The sequence below is a fragment of the Panicum hallii genome, chromosome 3, assembly GCF_002211085.1.
Source record: "Panicum hallii strain FIL2 chromosome 3, PHallii_v3.1, whole genome shotgun sequence".
Taxonomy (NCBI): Eukaryota; Viridiplantae; Streptophyta; class Magnoliopsida; order Poales; family Poaceae; genus Panicum; species Panicum hallii.
In genome coordinates, this window is record NC_038044.1 from 18,698,789 (window position 1) to 18,719,652 (window position 20,864).

The 20,864-nt window shown below is 47.0% G+C and overlaps 1 protein-coding gene across 2 annotated transcripts; it reads left to right on the plus strand.

The window, feature by feature from the left end:
- The first annotated feature begins 13,929 nt into the window (after positions 1-13,929).
- LOC112886560 (F-box/FBD/LRR-repeat protein At1g13570-like) lies at positions 13,930-17,539 on the plus strand. 2 transcript variants are annotated; one of them, XM_025952501.1, is made up of 4 exons: positions 13,930-14,301; positions 15,894-16,766; positions 16,858-17,013; positions 17,090-17,539. In XM_025952501.1, exons 2-4 carry the CDS (start codon positions 15,918-15,920, stop codon positions 17,357-17,359), a joined length of 1,275 nt encoding a protein of 424 aa, XP_025808286.1. In that variant the 5' UTR covers positions 13,930-14,301; positions 15,894-15,917; the 3' UTR covers positions 17,360-17,539. The 2 variants fall into 2 exon arrangements, with proteins under 2 accessions (XP_025808286.1, XP_025808285.1); XM_025952500.1 differs by having other exon boundaries at positions 13,930-14,296.
- Positions 17,540-20,864: the final 3,325 nt, after the last annotated feature.

Consider the following 20,864-nt stretch of genomic DNA (forward strand, 5'->3'; position numbering starts at 1 on the left):
CACTTGGGCTCGCTTCGTCTCCTCCATCAGTGCCACGTCATGCTCCCGATGCACTTTCTCGCCTCCGGAGCACTGGCGGATGTCCAGGACCCCTCTAGGATCTCTGACCCCGCGGTGCCGCGAGGCTTTACCACAAACGAGTCGGCGTCCCCCGACTCTGACTCTTTCTCCTCAGAACAGTCGCTGCCATCAGAGTCAATCGAGGGCTCCGGCTCATATTCTTCTTGGACAACGTCGCGATCCTCTCCCATCCGAACCCGGCGTGCAGTCTCCATCACCTTCTCCTGCCTCCTCTTAGCCTTCTCGGCTTTCTTCTTTTTTCTAGCCAGGGAAGCCTCCACCTGAGCAGCTTGCATAGCCGTGCCCGCTGCCCCCTTAGGCAAATGCGGGCGGGATTGAGGATGACCGAGTCCCAGAAAAATCGAGAGGAAATTGGGAGCCAATTGGAAGCAAGAAAACCAATAGGAAGAAGGGAAGGGGAAAAACTGACCGAATTTGGCGGGTGCCCCTATCGAAGGTGTCCGGACCGCCAATGGTCTGTTGATTCCCCGCCTTGAGGATCAACTCCACCCAAGACCACACCTCATCGTCGGGCATCTCCTTCGCTGACACTCGATCGGGATCTTGGTCGTCCTCATGGCCAGAGAAGAACCACGGCGGGCACGAATAGTGCTAAAGAGCCACACCCCATCGAGCCCCTCCTCTATGACGTGCTTCCATGGCGCCCTCTCAAGAAACGCCACGCGCCCCTTCTCCAAGGTTGGGGCCCCCCATATCCAGCTGTTCTGCTTCACTGGACGCGCCCCCATGAACGCCGGGAATGGCGCCTCCTCCAGGTTCGTGATGTAGAACCATTCTTCGTGCCACCCCCGGTTCGAATCCGCGGGGGTGTACGCCAGGTAATCCCCGACTAGCGAGATCTCTTTTGCAAGCCGAAGCCCCTGACCGGTGCGAGTAGAGGGTCCCTCTTCACTTTCAGACCTCGACCGTGGAAGAAGGCTCGGAATAGATTCGCATGCGGATCTATCCCGAGGAAGCTCTCCTGGAGCGTGACGAAGCCTACAATGTGCAGCACCCCATTCAGATTGAGGTGCTGCAGCTCAACCTCCCACTTGTTCAGCAGGCTGAGCAGGAACGGGTGCGTGGGTACCCGAGGCCACCCTCATGGAACGTGAGAAAGCTTACAATCTCGCCGGGATCAGGAAGCGGCTCCTCGTGCTCCACCCGGGGAGCCCTCCAGTGCGCCACCGCCTTCGGCGGCAACAATCCTTTTGCTGCGAGATCCTCCAGCTGCGACTCCTCCACGTCAACGGCCTCTAGTGTGACATCGTGATTGGGAAAGAGGAGGCGGAATGGCTTCTCTCTTTTCTCTCTACCTCTTCCTCCTCAGGCACGATGGGGCGGAGAAGGGGAGGGGGCAATCGTGATTGGAAAAATGGGGGAGATGAAGGCTGGCGGCAACAATTGGAATGAGACAAGTGGAAAGATAAGGAAAACAACGACCCCCGGTCCTCCCTCTTTAAAGAGAGGCACATTGCGGAAGTCCAACCGATAGACCACGGTGCGCAGCACGGGGGCCACCACGACCATGGCGTGGGCGCGAAAAGCGGGGCGACATCCAACTTCCCTAGTAAGTCCCCCTGGGCCATGCACCCGAACGGCATTTAACAGCAGGCGGGATGAGCCCCTTAAACATCATCAAACTAAAAAAGATAAATTTTAGTCGTCCACTCAGGGGTACTTCAAGTCCCCCTCACACATTGTTTCAAGCATATACATAAAAAGACCCAAGGTCGACGCAACCGCCACTACTTCAACCACAAGAGCCGCCTAGGACCGTACTGGCCCGAGTCCGCGCCCCTCGTGAGAATGTCATTGACATCGACCTCCACGGTGATGACGGTAGCGGCTCCGACGAACACGGTCATGAGCGCCCTCCGCTCCTGGGGGGTGGTCTCCATAGGGAACCCAGGCTCCAACCAGGCCAGATCCTAGCCGGATCGAACCCGCGCCGAGGCTAGCATGCTGGCGGCCCCTGACCTGGCGTAGCAGGGACCGGAGACGGTCGGAAAACAGATGCCCCTCCGGCCTCACCACCCACACCGCATCAAGCGCCGCGCGGGCAAGAGCCTTGCTGCGGTCTTCTAGGTCGTTCAAGCGGCGACACAGCTCATCCGCCTCAAGACGAGAAGTGGCCGCCTCCTCCTCCAAACCTAAAATGCATAGGGTTAAGCACGCTACAACCACTTTAGAAATAAAAACAAATGGAAGCCCTCACTATAAAGAACTCACCTGCTGCCGGGGCATGGGCATCCGTGGCCCCGGCAAGGGCCGAAGCCGTCTCCTCCTCTAAAGCATGGAGGACGGCCTGCATGATGGCGAGATCGGCCTCGAACCTGCCCATCTCTCGCGTCGCGTCCGAATACCGGCCCCTGGCCTCGGACGCCACGCGGACGAGCTCCCGTATCTCCCTACGCTGACTCGCATCGGACTCGGATGAGGAGGACGACCCCAACGATGCCGACACCGCGGCCACAGCGGGTCTCCCAACCACTCCGCATGCGGCGATGAAGTCTTGAGGACCCGTGGAGATAGCTCTGCAAGAAGACAAAGCCAAAACATCACCAACCGTAACCAAGGAGCACAGTGACAGGGTGAGCAACGCTTACACCTAGCAGCGTAGAATCTCCTGGAGCAGTGGCAGCCCCCGAGGCGGAGCGCTGGAGCCCTCATCCACCGGGCGCTTCTCTCCCACCATCTCGCTAAAGGGCAAGGAAGATAGGAGGACCTTTCCACTTCTTATGAATAGAAAAATAAGCTCTTGCCGGTGAGAACGTTTGGCCAGGACGGTAGAGTTTTATAATGGGACCCTAGCACCACACAGCGCATGACCCCTCGGTCTCCGCAGGAAGAGGAAAAGGTGTGAAACGTCTCCCATTTTGTTCGAATGAAATTGTGACAAGGAAAGGCAGCAGGCGCGGTTGCACTCCGTGACATGGTAGGGACGCTCCCGACGCGCACCTCTGGAAAAACTGCACCAGTACTCCAACTCCCCGGCTAAGCCTCAGTAGGCCACATCCTCATTCGATACATGTGTTTGATTACTCAGTTTTCAAAATACTCAAAAACCCAAAAGCACGTCGTCGGGTCCCGACTCGGGAATCCGACTGATCGAGGTACGAAGGCCGGTCCGCGGAGGACTCGAGGCCACCTCGCGTCGAACAGAGCCAAGGGAGAAAATGTAGATGAGCCCCAGCGGCCCTCGCCTGGTTTGCTCAGGCAGCGATCCGAGTCATCTCAACCTTCTCGTCCAATCCACACCTCGAGCTATGCCCACAGAATCTCCATCGAGGAGAGGCCAGCGGGCCACCTGAGTCGGTCGGATGACTTGAGCATCTGCCGGGAGGCGGGTCACGGAGCAATGGACTGCCACCTGCGGGCTATGCCGACCCCATCATGAACAACGGATCCGAATTCCACTCGGACGCCCGGAATCTTTACCCGGGCACACCCGTTAGAAGCTCACCGAGCACGTCACTCGGGCCATCGAGGCAAGTCATGCCGACTCAACCCCTCCGGTCGCGGAGATTGTGGACGGGGCCACCTATATGCGTGCATGCTCGTGACATCACCGACCCGACTGCCCTCCTTCATGACAAGGACTGTTGCGGGTTGGGGTACCACGTTTTCCACTCGGAAAGAATGGCAAAACGCCAGCCCTCGACCGGACTTCCGGACGGGTGCAGCAGATACAAAATACTCCAGAATAAACGTATTTTATTCCTCGCAAATAAGTGTTACAAAGTACAGTCGGCCCATGGCCGTTACAATGTACAGAAACCCGTTACCACCGCAAGGACGGTAACGATGGAACATCGAGGAGGGCTGCTACAAGTGCAGGAAGATTGGCAGGAATATTTTCCTCGCAAGCCTTCTTCTTGCATCGCCTTCCTCGAGGACAACCTGGCAGGGGATAACGGCGAGTGGTCCATCTGCCGCCGCCGCTGGCCGAACTACTCTCCATATTAGACGACAGCGAGGAGCTCTATCCCAGCCTTAGCCGCCTAGGAAGAACGAGCCTTTAGATGATGCGAGCTGAGGCTAAGGCACACGGGGAAACCAAACCCACATGGGGCCTAGGCAGTTCCCGCGGGCACACGCCACACCAGGAAGGGTCGAGGAGTTCCTCCCTATACCCGTACCCAGGCGGTGGAAGCACTAACACATCCTCCGCTGCGAGCCGACGCTTCCCTCCTGCTCGCCCAAGGCACCTGGGGAAGCCGTGCCACCTGCCCGACGCAGACAGTGCCCTGCCTGCACACCCGCTTAGCCCGATCAACCGAGCAGAACGCTTGGAGGATCGAGCTTGCAAAAAGCCCGGGTGGACCGCGACGCCCGCATGCTATCCCTTGCCGCTCACAAGCATTCTTCTAACACCGAAAGCTGAAGGAACCACCGGCTCCATCAGGCAGACGCACACAGGCTAAAAGCAACTCCATTATTTGAGGCAGGGCTCGCTCATGACTCAGGTTGGGGATGAGTTCAAAACGAGGCTCTAGAGGCCTCCATTTATAGCCCCTCAGGTACCCACCTGTCTGGCGAGCCGGTTTTGCCGCGTGACGCACAGCTCTGCCTCAAAAGAAGGGAAACCTTCACAAGAGGAGCAGGGGGAGCACCACCGCAGCGAGCTGACGTGACGGGTCACGCAGCCCTCAATATTCCACGCTGGAGATACACAGCTGACGCTGCTGCGGCGCACTTATTACGCGGACTAACCGGGGCAACCCTAGTTGACTCGTGGTCACAATGGGGGATCCCTTGAACGCTACATCTCTCTACAAATGAGACAGAGCAATGTGATTCCTCACCCGGGTGAAGGTATAGCGCAGCGAGAAATAGCGCTTCACAACTAAACAAATTGTGAAGCCGCTTGGGGGACTCTCACGGGTCTAAGAACCCAGGGTCCCCAGCGGGCTCACTTATCGTTGGCCAGTCCAAAGCCCTGCCTGGAACAAGCACCCGTCCGTATAATGCGACAACTTTATCTGGGCCGTCTCGGCCCACAACCCCGACTGACAACTCGGTCGTGATGACCAAGGCCCATATCCCCGACTATGGGAACGGTCAGAGGTCGGGTCCCGACCAAGGCTCCGACCGGGGATTCCGACTAGGCTTTGCCTTACACGTGCCAGCCTCCCCGACCGGCAGGCTGGGCGGGAGGCCAGGCCCGGCTTACCAACGGGCCCCAGGAGTAGGTACGAAGGATAAGGATGAGCATCAGGGTCAACCTGTCATACAGGACCAACCACTCCCTCCATGGGGTTACAGTCCCCTCTGCTGTGGTAACAGGGCGCCACTATTCTGCCTGCCCGTCCTCGCGAAAGGATAGGGCGAAACGTTATCATGATACGGCCGGAACGCCCCCCGTCACGACAGAGTGGCCGGATAAGGCGCTAGGGATGGGGCGTGATAGCCATACCGTACCTATCAACGCCCCCACGACCACCGACCGACGGAGCATGACGCGCAGGGACAAAACAAGACACTTGCCCCATGAAGTAGGGCTTGGACGATGGTCACCAGAAGACTCCGACTGACGTGATGGGAAGACCCGACTGACGAAGCTGACGACCCCGACCAGCGGGGTCGGAAGTCCTCTCTTTCTATCCAAACACCCTTAGCTCCCCTGTAATGGAGCCCTCCTTGGACTATAAAAGGGAGGTTCATCCGTCTAGAAAAGGGAGGCGATCTCTCGATAGATCTGAACCATAGACTCTCAAATCTCATAGTTTCCGCTCGAAAGCTTGTAACTCCTCAACTCTCACGAGCACTTAGGCTCAAACAATACAACCGACCCTCAACTGGACGTACGGCACGATTGCCTGAATCAGTATAAATCTTGAGTCATTGTGTGCTAGGGCACATCCGATCACGACGCGCGATACACACTTCGAGTAGGTTTAGCTGCCGGCCATTTTCGGAACCGACATCAACTTTATCATTATTAAATCTATAAGAAAAAGACTTTCATAGTACTTAACACTTTTTTATATTTTTGTAGATATTACTAATCAAAATGTGATCACGAAAAACAATGCAAGTCATTATTAAGTATGTCTTGACCCGCATGGCTCGTGTGCTCTACCTATGCACATCTCAAGCTTAATGGTTGACATCCTTCCTATGAATCATTTTAAGGTAACAGATTAGAGCTAATGTAGTCCCTAATTGAGCCCCGATTCATTTTTTTTCATGGCAGCAGCATGCCGTTGTGTGTGTCCAACTGTCCACCGTCCGCTGGCTGTGCAGCACGTTCAAGCCGCGGTCCTCACCGCTAATCACATTGTCCATCGTAGATTGCTTTTTGGCGGCCCCTCACCGTCGATTGCAGCTCATTCCCATTGTACTGGTCACGACTCAGACCGTTCGTGAGATCGTCCTCCTGTTGAGGATGTTGCCTACCGTTTGGCTTTTCTCCCGTTACGAGCATAGTTACTATATCATTTTTGTTGATGAATATTCTTGACATATTTAGACCTAGTTTATGAAACATCAATCTAAATTGTGCTATAAAGGCCCACCCTAAAATTTAATGCTATTAGAGTTTCTCGTTTTGATTCTGGAGGAGAATATTTTCATGTGCGGATGTAGCTTTTTCGCTAGTCTGACCTTCAAGAACACTCTTGCTCAGCTCTCATGATCAGGTGTTTCAGTGTTTATGCTCAAAATGGTGCTACTGCATCGCTCGCTTCTCATTGCGTCTTTTGTGCCTTTTTATTTGTGGAGAGAAGTTGTTTCTGTAGTTATTTATTTTATTAATCACCAATCTTCCTTCAAACTCGCTAGCAATTGTTCCGTGAGGTTATTTTTATTTACCTTTTAACTAATATCACCTTTGGATTTTTAGTTGCGCATGTTATGTCTTGCTTGTGCCTCATGAATGAACTCCGCTTATGATGTGACATTTGTTGAGAACTGCCTTTCCTCTTAGAAAATAGTCTAAATTACTACCCTTAAATATGATCATTCAGATAACTAGCTAAAGGATTGTTTTGTTCAGTTTACTCCTACAACTATGTTAATTGGTCCAATCTACCATTAATAAGATTTATCTTTTCTATTTCTTCATGAACAATTGAAATCTTAAGTTAAAATTTTGTGGATATAGCGGATGCCATAAATAAGTTAAGTTAAAAAATACATCATGAATGTTTCATCATCATTTTGGTAGGCTGGGATATTTAATAATCAATTAAATCTTTGGGGTACAAATTTGTATGCAAAGTAATGACGAAAATATCATAAGAATATTTTTTAACGTTAGTTTTGATGTCCACTATTATCCAGCAAAAAATAAATTTAAACTTCACTTGTGTGTGGAAAAAAATGAGAAAAATCAAATGAAGGGGTAAACGGAAAGAAATAACATAGTTTTCAAAGTAAATTAAACCAAGAAATAGTTTAGATAGTTATTCGAACTTTTGGCATACATAAGAAGAGTAATTTCGAATAATTTCTTTCTTGTATAATCATTCTACTCAATCCTCCTATTTCATCCAATGATGACGCCTCTAGATTACCCCATCTATTACGCTCATTCATGTTCATGCTACTTTTACACACCCACTTCCACTGTACATCCTCCACCACCTACATCTGCTCAATCTTTGCCACCCATTTCTACTAGGCCTCCACCATCTAAACCACATAATATACGAGTTCGCACTCATTGCCTCATGGATCATGTACAGCTTCCACCTAGTCCTACTATCTGACCAATCCTTATGCTTTAGTTTTTATGATTCTAATACTTCTGATGAATCACATGCTCTTTCTAATGATCCGCAGGTTGATCAGTATGTGATGATCCTACGGCTAGAGAGCTTGCCGGCGTTGCACGCAGCGGTGAGGACAGCGGCGCCGCCTCGAGCAGATAAGGGGAGGAAGGAAGGAGACGGTGTTCACCGATATCAATTCGTTCCCCTGTTTACTGGAGTTTCCAGGTTACATAGCGATTGGTCAAAGGCCCAAATGGTTACACAACCCACTTGGCCCATAGCAGCACGCAGGCCCAACTATAGTCCTGACATTCCCCCGGTCTTAAGGTGCAGCTTGTCCTCAAGGTGCTAAAGAAGATTGCCAGTTCTTCAGAAGACACAGATTTTCCCAACACGCCCAATGTTCAGGCCAGTTCTTCCACTGCACAAAGAGCATGAGGGGTCACAGAGCTACCCACTTTTTTGAGACAAGTATGCAGTACCTGAGGGGGAGCTGAAGAGATATCCATCATCAGGCAGTGAATTTGATCATCTGAAGAGACTTCAGTACCAAGGGACAAAGCTTTCTTCAGTTGGGAGACATGCACTATAGGATGTATCTGTGATGATGGTGGAAGCTGAAGCTTGTATGCTACTTTACCAACACGCCGCAGGATCAAATAGGGGCCAAAGTACTTGAAACCAAGCTTACGATTGGATCTGCGATGGACAGACTATTGAATATGAGACTGGAGCTTCAAGTATACCCAATCACCCACATTGAACTCCCTTTCCACTCTATGCTTTTCAGCCTGATCTTTCATGCGCTGTTGTGCTCGCAGGAGATTCTGTTGCATTGCTTGAGTCATGGCAGATCTTTCATTAAGCCACTCTTGCAGATTAGTGACAGAGGAAGCATCTGCTGGAACTATGCCAAAATGTCTAGGGGGGTAGCCATACAGTACTTCAAAGGGGGTCCTTCCCAAGGCAGAATGATATGTGGTGTTATACCAATATTCAGCAAGAGATATCCATTGGCACCACTTAGAAGGGCATGATTGTACTAGGCATCTCTGTTTGTCCATCCGTTTGGGGTGATAAGAAGAGCTCATGTTCAGAGTGGTTTCTGTGATTCTAAACAATTCCTTCCACAGAGAGCTTGTGAACACCCTGTCCCTATCTGATATAATCAGTGGGAAGGCCATGTAATTTATAGACATGATTGAGGGACAACTGTGCTACAGACAAGGCTGTATAAGGATAGGACAAGGGAATGAAGTGTGCGTACTTAGAGAATTTGTCAATGACCACCAAAATTGTGTCAGAGGTTTTTGATTTGGGTATACCTTCAATGAAATCTAGACTAATTGTGTGCCATGCTTGTGATGGGACCGGCAGAGGCTGAAGTAATCTAGGTAAACGATAGTGTTCAGACTTAGCTTGACTGCATACCTGACATTTAGATATATATTGCTGAATGTCTTGCTTCATATTAGGCCAAGAAAAGAGGGATTTGATTTTGTGATAGGTTGCAGTTATGCCACTGTGTCCTCCGAGACCACTAGCATGTAAGGCGAGCATGACAACTTGTTTGGCTACTTCATGATTCCCCAACCAAATCTTGCATTTATGCTTGATAATACCCTCTACCAAAGCAAAGCCTTTATCACTTGCCGCAATGATGCTCAATTCGGTGAGCAACTGTTTGGACTGTGGGTCTGTCTGGTATCCTTCCACAATAACTTCAAGCCATTTAGGAATGTTCACAGAAATGGCTTGCAGCTGTTCTATAGATGTTTTGTCTTGACAAAGCATCAACTGCTTTGTTATCTAATCCTTTCTTGTATGTGATTTTGTATTGCAACCTCAGCAGTTTGAGCCTTTTGTTGCATGTTTTGGTGAATCTTCTGCCAGATGTATTAGGCTTCTTTGATCAGTCAAGATTGTGAATTCTTTATGCTGTAAATATGGTTTCCACTTGTTAACTGCCATAATTAGTGCCAGACACTCTTTCTCATATGTTGATAGGGCATGTGCCTTAACACCCAATGCCTTGCTCAAATATACTATGGGATGACCACTTCGCATGAGTACAACACTTATTCCTGTGGCTGGTGCATCAGTTTCAATGGTGAAACCTTTGGAGAAATCAGGTAGTGCTAGGACTGGTGCTGAAATCAGTGCTTGTTTGAGAGTTTCAAAACACTGTTGGTGTTGTGGTGTCCACAAAAACACTGTGTTCTTCTTGAGCAATTCAGTAAGTGGCCTACTGATGACCCCATAATTCTTGATGAATTTCCTGTAGTATCCAGAGACCCCAGAAAGCCTCTCAGCTGCTTCAAGTCAGTTGGAAATGGTCAATCAGCCACAGCTTGAATCTTGGTTGGATCTGTTGAAACCCCTGCAGCACCGATTATATGTCCCAAGTACTCTAGAGATTGTTGAGCAAAGGAACATTTAGACTTTTTTAGCAGAAATTGATTGTCTTGTAGGATGTAGAATATTTTGTTGCAGATGATCCAAATGTTCTGACAAGGAGCTGATGTAGACCAAGATGTCATCCACAAACACTAGGACAAATTTCCTTAACATGGGAGCAAAAATGGTGTTCATCGCTAGACGCGATGCTATGACAGTAGGTTCTGAAAAGGCTATAGTCACATTTCCAATGGGTAGACAAATAAATATCGAGGAGGCATTATTGTGTCCATATCCAACTCGTACCCTACTAAGTTATAGAGATATCCGATAAAATGGAATTCATGTGGAAACACATGAAGAAAATAAAGAAGATTTTCTTCTTTTCATAAAGGATATCGGACAAGCTAAAGAGACACTTGAAAAGGGTGCCCTCTCTCCCATCTAGATTGTCCTGCAAATACATTCAACCCGTAATAATGGTTGCGTACACAATAATTCTCTCTTGATGGAATCAAGATTTGGCATGACTGCCCGGTCATTCTACCTAGGACGGCAAGAATTATTATCAATTTTGTTGGTCACAACATCAAATCACCAGATTTGATGTGCACGACAAGGGAATCAAATTAAGATCCTCTTACCTTAAATTTCGAATATGAGCTTCACAATTTCTTGATCATATTAAAGAATACTCATGTGGCTCTATTTCGACCATCATATGGATCAACAACCAGGTACTTTAAAGAGCATGTTAATGCATTACATAGTCCCATTTTGTGTCCCTTAGGGTGGTACAATTTATAGCAAACTCGTTGCTCAAATTATTCATTTGGAATAAATGATCCTGGATGCGGGATCACATCCATGTACATAGAATTGTTTGGTCTTTTAGGAACTATAATAATAAATACTTACATCCAGAATGGTCTAGTTGAACCTCTACTGAGAGAATCACATTGTTTACATGACTAAAATATAATTGCAAATTGCCAACATCTCTTGGTGCATGTGGATGTACACATCACATACATTTCAAATTCATCAAACTGCTATCATACGGCTCCTTCCGTTACAGTGGATACATGGATATTTGACATCAAATATTTTCTATTTACATGTCGGTTATGTCTTGCACATACTGATATCACCAACTCAGCATATACTTATGGGAACGAGAATCTTGGAGGTATAAGTATCCGTCATTCATTATATACCTCAGATTATCCAAAGGGGATTTTTATTCATAGCCTGTATGCTGATCATTTCCTTTGGAGAATTAGAGGTTTTAGGGGAAGATTTATACTACACATAGAATGCCAAGAATTCGGAGTGAATGTCAAATCTTGATATTCTCCCTCATTTATATCATGTGCGAGAAGAATCTGGACTGCTGGTTCGGAATCATATATTTGCAATCTTTTGCAAATGATCTGCCAAATGCATTTACTGATGGTGTCATCTGTTTATCATCTTATTGCGCTTGAAAGAGTGGAGGTACCATTTTCAAAACCACTCAACTTCCAATAAGAAGGGGAGAAGATGGTCACAAGAAAGATAACTCTTTACAAACTTTCGTGAAAAATAGAGTAAATATTAATCAACATCAAGTTGATTGACAACTCATGTATATTTACTATCCAAAGCCTATGGATTTGCATCATCCAAAAGACCAACATATGTTTACACATATTCAAACGCTGAGTCATTGAGACATCCTAACTCTGTCATTGTGGGAAGTGACATGGAGTTCAAAAGTTAATATTTTTACAAGCAATATTGGTTATATTGAACAAATCATATAAAGTCTACAGTGTCGACATTTCTCCATCTTAGATTGCCTTACACCTACTGAATCCAGATTAAAAGTCCTAGACAAGAGTGTTTTCATGCTCACTTTGGTTCAAATCAAAGGTGGTAATTGAGGAGAATCGCTTCCGCTAAATAATGATTGAGTAATAAGTTACTCTCATAATACTTTCTTTATAGAAGCATGGTGGTAAAATAGCAAGAGCTAGTAGCATATGGTTTCATGCAGAGATCTAGCTAGCATATCCTTGGTATGTGTGAAAATTATGTTCATACATTCAATCACTGGCAGATCTTTGGAATTTGATGGATTCATATACACAAGTCAATAGACTTCGTATTAGGAATCAAAATTGCAACATATATTGTGTACAACTCAAGTTAATGAATGACTTGAAATAATCGGTGTTTGTGGTACACTGAATAGGTGAGTTCTTTCCTCTGAAAATTTACTCCCAACAACGATGGTTGCATATGTGTGTTCGTATTGAAATTCTAAACGGAATTTGTATCATTCCCGATCACACAGTTAATCATGCAATCATCTTAGGGCGGATTATGGAATGAAGATTTGGATAAAACCAAGTCACCTTTAAGTCTACAACTTAAGCATTCACATCAGTCTACCAATATCTAATGATATTGGATGATCATATCCATCAAATCTTATGGTTTTTTGTCCCTAAACATGGATTATTATCATTCTGACTCTAGGATTGAATCCTAAGTACCAATAAAGCGCTCATGTATTATGCAAGTCGCAATTGGCCTGATATTGCATTTGCAGATATTTGCTAGCTCAAAATAGCACTACTCCAATAACACCTTATTGGCGGGAGTCAAGGGATATCAATAGATATCTATATGGTACTAAAGGCTCTTAAATTGTCATTCGATGAGTTGAACACGACCATAGTGGGATATGAAGATACTCCTCAACTGATCCTATGAATGTGTATCACATACTAATATCTTTGTGATAGAATTCTCATAATAGTTATCATAAACTCTAATGATTATTCCTGCGTATCATTCCGAAATCGAACATGGCATGTAAGACTTCGTTGAATGATTAATTATGATTTCATCACATCATTAACTTTATCTATTAAGATAAGATTACTTATATTGATTGTATACTGACATGTTACGTGAAAGCAATATTATACTTTTGCTCACAAAATAGTCTATCCTCGTATATTACAATACATTGGAGGAACAAACATCCTTGCAAACTTAATCTTACGGGTTTGCGATCCAGCAATAGCCATATATGCCGTATCATTTTCTCCTTATGTTTGCCACTGGATTTTTGAAAGAGTTTTAGTGGCAAATACACATATTTTTCCCGCAAGATTTTTGAAGGAATTAATCATTTCATTAATCTCAAGTTCGGATTCGATTAAGGGAACTGTCAGAGATATTTTGGATGGTCTCATCCGAACCACAGGCGGGGAAAAGTCCCGCCCATGCTCGGCCGCCTGACCCGCGTCGTGCGCAGTCAGGGGCGAGTGCCCCTGCTCCTCCGCTCCCACGTTTATCATGGAAAGCTACAAATATGTACCCAGATTGATAAATAAAGATTGCTCCATTCACTTTTTCCTATCTCTTAATTCTATGGTGTTCATTTATATTACACCGAGTCACAACAGAAACCACGGGTACAAGGAAGGAGAGCGTTGGGCAGCGGCTGCGGCGGTGGTGATAGGTTTTGGGCAGGGCGGTCAGAGAGGAGATGGTAGGCCTGATTTGGCCCAGTTCGGGACAATACGTTCCGCGAGGCCGAATGGTCTTACGCGCCTCCAGCCCGCGTTGCCTGGCCCGGTTTGCTTGCGCCGCGCTTCGGCCCGCCCAAGGCCCCAAGCCCAACTCGAGAACATCAGCCGTCCATCGCGCTATTCGACCAGAACACCCCCGGCCCCACCCCACCACACACACTGACATACACCCCAACAGGCCAACATCGATCCCGGTCCCGGCACCTCGGCGGCGCCACGTCCGTCGCCGTGATTTCTCCGGTCCCCACCTCTGGACTGCCGGCGCCACCCACGCCGGCTGGGTCGCCGCTGCGCAGCGTCCGTCTGGAGTCGCCAACTGCCCGCGCCGACCCAGCTGATTCCGTCTACTCGCAGTCCACCCACGCATTAGGCGCGCCAATTCCCCCGTCCAGCCGTTCGGGCTTTACTCGGCGGCGGCGGCGCCAGGTACCGCGTACGGCGAAGGAAGGGGACAGGAGCCCGAAACCAACTTGGGCGACAGGGTGGCGGGGGAGATCGGAGACAGCCCAGCTGGAGCGCCAAACCCCAGGCAAGGTGAGGTCCGGTCGTCTTCCGCCCTTCAGCTTGCTAGTCACCTGGCATCCCGTCGCGTCTCGGTATGCTCTGCCGCGCCTCGCGACTCACAAACTGCGCATCGCCACAAGTTTTCCCCCGTTTTGCTGCCCAAAGTTTGGGGCATAATTACACTCCCATCCCATTTTGTGTTTAAGTGTACCTGGTGAATGCCATTAGTTCCCGCTGGCTTATTCCTGGTGAATAAACTAGCTTGCCGTTTGGCGATTTCTATATTTAGAAGGATCATAAATCAGGAGTGCTGGGATAAATTTTGTTTGTATTACAAGTTGTTGTTTTCTTGTGGTATTATTTCCATGGGGAGATCAAAATGCATGGGACGGGCTAATGGCAGAGCATATGGTCGAGCCTGAAAATATTGCCAACTGAAGTAGACAATATGCTCTTTTGCTGCATGCCAACTGAAGTTCCCCTTGATATCCTATTTTACTTGTCTGGCAAATCTTCCATTCGATGCGTGTGGAGTACTACTTCTCTGTAGAAATGGCCTGTACAAAGTAATCAGCTCTGCATGACACTACTGAGTACTGACAAAATTTGAAATAGGCTATAGAATCTTAGACTTTGAAAGCGATGTCATGCCTAAAGAGGCCATGACATGGACCGTTGCTGGTGCTATAGATAATACCTTGTAGCTATATTAGCTCATTTCATGCCATGTCCGAGATACTTTTCTACTCTTCCTCACTTTATGATGTACGTTCATGTGTAGACATAAATTTCATATATAAAACCTGTTCTGGAATTGCTCTCGCTAATTAAACTAGGGTATGCATAAGAGATCCACGCCTATGGATTTTAATCTGTATCAATAGTTTCTATGTTTGATAGTTAATCCATCATAGTGGATGCATGAGATGGTTAATCCATCATAGTGGATGCATGATTTTTGGCTAAACATTTTGCATCATGATTTTTTGTATTCAATCAATAAGCTTTGGCTAACTAACATAGACTGAGTTTTAGAAAGGGTTATACATTAGTTTAGCACCTAAAAAGCCTGCTGTGTTGAATAGCTTCCGTGATATTAGAAGCGTTCAAGTATAAATCCTCACCTAAAGATGTAATGTTCAACTCTTGTTGGGTTCTAAGCTTTAGATACTTCTTTTCTTTCCCAAATAGATATTATTTCTTCCCATAATAGAGTGTCTACAGATATATAAAAGAAAAAAATTGTTTCCTCATGTCTTGTCAGGCTTAGGCTAGGTGTATCAAGCATCTAGCTCAAAGTGAGGCTTGAGCTTGTCCTGACATTGGGCCTGACCCAACCTGACATTGAGCTAATAAAGAAGTTGTCAGGCTGGTTGGGCCGCTCATGGACTCCTGTACACTCTACCACTACTCCATTAGCTTTCTTGGAACTTGCTATGATGACATATATATTACAACTTAATTGGGCATAACTTGAACTGATGAAAGAGTCCAGCAGTAACTCCATAAGGTCTCAGTCATGTAATTGTCATAGATATAAACATAATGAAAGAAAGAAAGCCTATTATGATTCATGTGTTAGACTTACATATTTATGAGTTGTTTGTCACATGAATTGCCGATGCAGGTTCTTGCAATAGAAGTGTGCCCAATGGATCGTGGAGGTTCCCAAAAGAAAAGACATAAAGCTGTTGCAAATGTTGATATCATCAGCAATCTACCAGATGTTATCAAGGACAAAATTCTTTGTTGTTTGCCTATAAAAGAAGTTCTAGGAACATGTCTCTTGTCAAGGAAGTGGAGATACACATGGGCTTCAATGACGGAATTGACTTTCAGGGAAGATGATTTTGATTTAGGTAGTAGTATTGAAGAGGGTGAAACTAAAAAATTTGTCAATTTCATCAACATGGTTCTCTCCCTTCATAATGGCCCAATTCTGAAGTTCGAACTGAATGCCCGACGGGTTCATTTGCTATCCGCTGGAGGGCACATCCACAGGTGGATGCTTATGCTTTCAAGAAATGGAGTTAAGGAAATTCAAATTAGGACAAAGATCTGGAGGAATCACAAAATCCCTTCTTCTTTCTTCTCCTGTGAGGAACTGGAATATGCTTGCCTGCAAGGTTGTATTTTTCAGTTGCCACCTCTGTTTACAGGTTTTAAGCGAATACATACCCTTCATTTTATTGATTTCTGTGCAACGGAAAACAATATAGGGGAATTAGTAGCAAGCTCCCCAAACTTGGAGAAACTGATTCTCTCTAGGTTGCTCAGCTTTGCCGATATCAGTATCCACTCAACAAAGCTCAAGATACTAAGAGTTGACGGCATGTTTAAACACCTCAGTCTGGTTACGCCACATGTCTCTTCAGCAGTGATTAATCTGCAAGTTAACACTGGTTATGTTCCGAGGGCTGGGTGCAACTTTAATCTTTCTCAATTCATCGGGTCTCTTTTAGATATTGAAAATATTTCATTGCTCGGGCATGCTTTCGAGGTAAGAATTGAGAAACTGCCACAGCCCGTCTGTAGATGTTTATTATTTCACCATTCAGTCGTGTGTTAGGTGACACCTAGCTACTTTACAGTGCGCAGCTCATGGAATCTTGCCTGGTAAACTACCAAGATTGTTAAATCGGTTGACTGAGATAACCCTGGAGATTGACCTTGGTAATATGAAGGAAGCAAACGCTGCTCACTGTTTGTTTCAAGTTGCTCCCAACTTGCGACGCGTTGAGCTACAGGTACAGCTGATGAAAATCCCTCGCCTTGCTATGTCTCATATCTCCATTTCTCTTCTTGACAGTTTGTACTTTGCAGCTTATTTACAGGGGCTATGCCGCACCCACCTCGAATTTCTGGGACTCCATTGATCACCAGGCCGGTCTCTTCAATAACCTGGATACAGTTGTTCTGAGCAACTTTGCTGGCTCCTGTGCAGAGTCGGGCTTCTTGAAACTTTTGCTTGAAGATGCACCCGTGCTTAGGATAGCGCAAATAAAAGACAACAACAAACTGGATAAAGAATCTCTCAAGCGTCTCCTGAAGATGAGAAGAGCATCGAAGGATGCAGAAGTAATCCTCCTTTGAGGCATGGTCCCCTGACTCCGATAGACATGCACTGTTCTTTCCTGGTGAAGCAATTTAGTCTGTTGATACTGTAGGGTTATTCGGTTAGTCTTATCGGTATTAAGCTTCATCAAAGCAAAAGCTGTAGTCCTTTGCAGATATCAATGCCATCTTCAGCAAAGTGAAAATGTTGCACCTGAACCATGGGTTCTGTTTCTTTTCCATTTGGGTCTTTTACCATTCGAAGTTCAGTCTCACCGCATTGGTCCGCACGAGTTTGCTTAACTGACTTTGGAACGATGGACAAACTGGTGCTTGTGAAGACTATCCTTTAACTTTTGAATGAAGGTCGTTTTACCAAACCTAGCTGAGTAGCTGACTTGACGTGCCCTATATTTTTTGCGCAGCTCAACAGACAATCATTCGGCCTACTTTCTTCGAAATTGTTGGGGCCCTCTCCCCTTTCCGCCCCTCCTCTTTTTTGAAGGCAAAGTTGTGTTGCGGATGTGTGTCACGCGTAGCTCTTTTTCTTTGGGCGGAATTTGTAGCGTGTGTTTGCGTGTGTTGACTTGAATAGTTGAATTGTTAATCTTGTACTGTTACTTGTTTAAAAAATTCCGGTTGGGTCAGGTCAACTTTGCTACCATAAAAACTGGCACCCCAACTGTTTCCTGGAGGATAAGATCAGGTCTAGTCTCTGATGGAGCAAGATGGGACCTGAGAAACAGTCAACAGAATTGGAAGGTTGCAACAACCCTACTACTTTCATTTAGTAGTACGTCTTGTTGCATTAGCTGTAACCCTGTTAACTTCCATTTCGCCTCTCTCTTTTTTTTCCCCACAGCAATGCCTTGCAATCTCGTGCTTCTTTATAGAAAATTTCGGTAAAGAAACAGCTGGCAACTCCGTATCTTTAAGTTGACCACCAAACCATGATAGTCTTATTATTTTAGGTCACAGGGTAAGAGAGATTGGTTCTGATTAGCTGAATGAAGCCATTACGCCAAAGCTTTTCTGGATTAGAAAAGGTCGTGATGACCTAATCTGTGAACACAGGATCATGTCACGAGTGAAGGACGACGCATGATGTCCGTCCCATGTGTGGGCGTCTTCTCTTGTGCGTCCGTCCATTGTGTCTCCGTTCAACATTCTGCAAGGAAAAGGTACGCGAAACCCATGCGAGTGTTGCCTCTCGAAAATGAAACCGATGCTTCTCGCGTTACTCTACTGAAAATCCAGAAAAGCGCTAGCATTCTCTCCAGCAAAGGAGATTGCCAGGAACTGTTGGAATTTGCAAACAATTGGGATGGGGGGGCAGAGGAAATTTTGGGTGGGTGAAGAGCACGAAAGTGCAGGAAAAAATCGAAAAGAAAAAGTGTACTAGAACACTGTAGACTAGAGAGTAGAGACCTCTGAATTCCTAAGCCAAGATTGAACTGAAGCGCACGTGCCGGGCCGTGCTACCGCGCGTGCTGCTTTCCAGGACCCTTCCCGTCGGGGGCACACGCGCATCCCAGCTGACCGACCGCCCAAAGAAAACACACGCTAGAGCTCAGCTCAGCTCGCGCTGCGGGGCGGTGGTTCCCGCTGCTCCGCCGGGTCGGGCCCGGTTTGTCGTTGTCCCCGTCCGCGGTGACGAGGAGAAAGGGCAAACCAGCTGTGCGGCCCGCGCCCCCACCCGCGGCGCGCCGGCGCGTGGTTTCCTTCCTTCCTTCCCCGTGTGCGCCGGGCCGGCGGCGTGCCCTCCCCGCTTTGGCGGCTTCCGCCTGGGTGGGGCGTGGTCGGTTTCGTTCCGCGAGATCACGTGGCCCGGCCGGGCCGCGCACGCGCGCACTCATGGCTGTTTGGTTCGGCGGCTGTTTTTTTTTCTTCTTCTTCTTTGGAGATCCATGCGCTCTCTGTCTCTGCTGCAATCCGGCATGGGAAACACATGTTCCCGGACGGTGCCTGGTCGCGCATCACTCGGTTTGTGCCTGTGGGAATACGTGTCCTTTTCTCAACTCGCCTGGAACCTGGAGGAGGATATGTAGTGCTATGTGCGTTTGAGCGTTTCACCCCCCCCCCCCCCCCCCCCCCCCCCCCCGTTCAGTTGTCGCGCACGAGTGCACCCTTGTGCCCGTGTTACATGCAATTTTGAGATTATCTGTAAGCCGTTTCGTTATTACAAATACTTATACCCATCCATAGACCATAAGACCGTATTCAGCTTTGTTAAGAAATCAACTTGGTATATAAAAACCGGTTAATTCTCTCTTCGTTTTGCCGATGTAGAGATAGATCGAGCTAGTTGAGCCTTGGATCACGCATTATTCATTGCAGTATCACGTGTTTTTTCCAAATAGCTAAATTTGGCGCGACAATATTTATAGGTCTCATCGATGATACCTACGGTCAACACCTAAGGAAGTATCAGGATAACTTGCTAAAGACTACGTTTGTGGATCCAAATTGATTAAAATGATTCAATTAGTGAAGCATGTGCCATTGTTTTTACTTATAGAATCAACTAGAGGGTAGGCATGTATAACGAAAGGGTAACTTACTATTATCAAGATACTAGAATGACACTCAAACCCAAATAACATATGAGATGGCTTCTATAATTATTCTAATAAAAATGACCAACGCTACAACGCCAGTTTTGGGTTGTGACGATATCAAACCTAGTAGTTCCAATCAGTAGCACTTTAATTTTCTTTCCAACGTGCGTATTAGAACGAAGTTTTTCTTTTCCTTTTTAATGTCTCTCTGGCGGTAGACGTGAAGTCACCTTATTAACGAAAGGCCATATGCAGCCACGCAGCTAGTTGGCCCTTGAGCTGTCCGGGCAGCCAGCCAGCCAGCCAGCCACTCCAAACGCAACCCCACATCCAACGCTAGCCACCATTGGTGGGAGGCGTCGAAGCACTGCGCAGGCGCGGAAAAACAAAGACATGTTCCCTCTTAACAAAAGCAAGAAACACATGCCACTTCTGGATCGGAGTGTCCATCCACCCCTGGAATCGCCACCCAAGATGCTCGAATCAGGGTGCTCCCTGCAAAATAGGCAATTGCTGCACTGGATTGTCATTTTTTGCCCCGGGCGTGATCATTGTTTATGTAGACTTGGACTAACCCTAGTGCTTTTTCTCTTAATGAAAAAGAAAGAAGTTGCGTGAGAAGATCATCAATATTTGCTTACAGCAACAGTAGTAGCACTACTCTAAAATAATGACCTAAAGTTCGAAATCGTGCTCCAGTCCAATATTAACTTTTAAGCTGACATGTTAAGCAAAAATCCCTGCTGCTTGATACGAGCTATGCAAGGATTTGTTTTCAAAACAATAATTATGGAAGCCACCGTGACCGAAACCAAGCTGAGCGAGCAGCAATTAATTAATTAATTAGTCGTCCGTGGCCGTGCTGCACCCAGAAAAAGGAAACGGAGACCAAACGGAAAGGGCGCCCCCCGAGTCGACAGGGTCAAAGCAACAAGAAGCAGCCACGAAGCCGCCGCGTCTCACCCATCTCCCCCCTCCCTTCCCAA

Excerpts from the sequence above, each read along its gene's own strand:
- LOC112886560 (XM_025952501.1), top strand. The coding sequence starts at position 15,918 with ATGGATCGTGGAGGTTCCCAAAAGAAAAGACATAAAGCTGTTGCAAAT. Across the intron at positions 16,767-16,857 it reads TGCTCGGGCATGCTTTCGAG|TGCGCAGCTCATGGAATCTT; the intron begins GTAAGAATTGAG and ends GCTACTTTACAG. Across the intron at positions 17,014-17,089 it reads TGCGACGCGTTGAGCTACAG|CTTATTTACAGGGGCTATGC; the intron begins GTACAGCTGATG and ends TGTACTTTGCAG.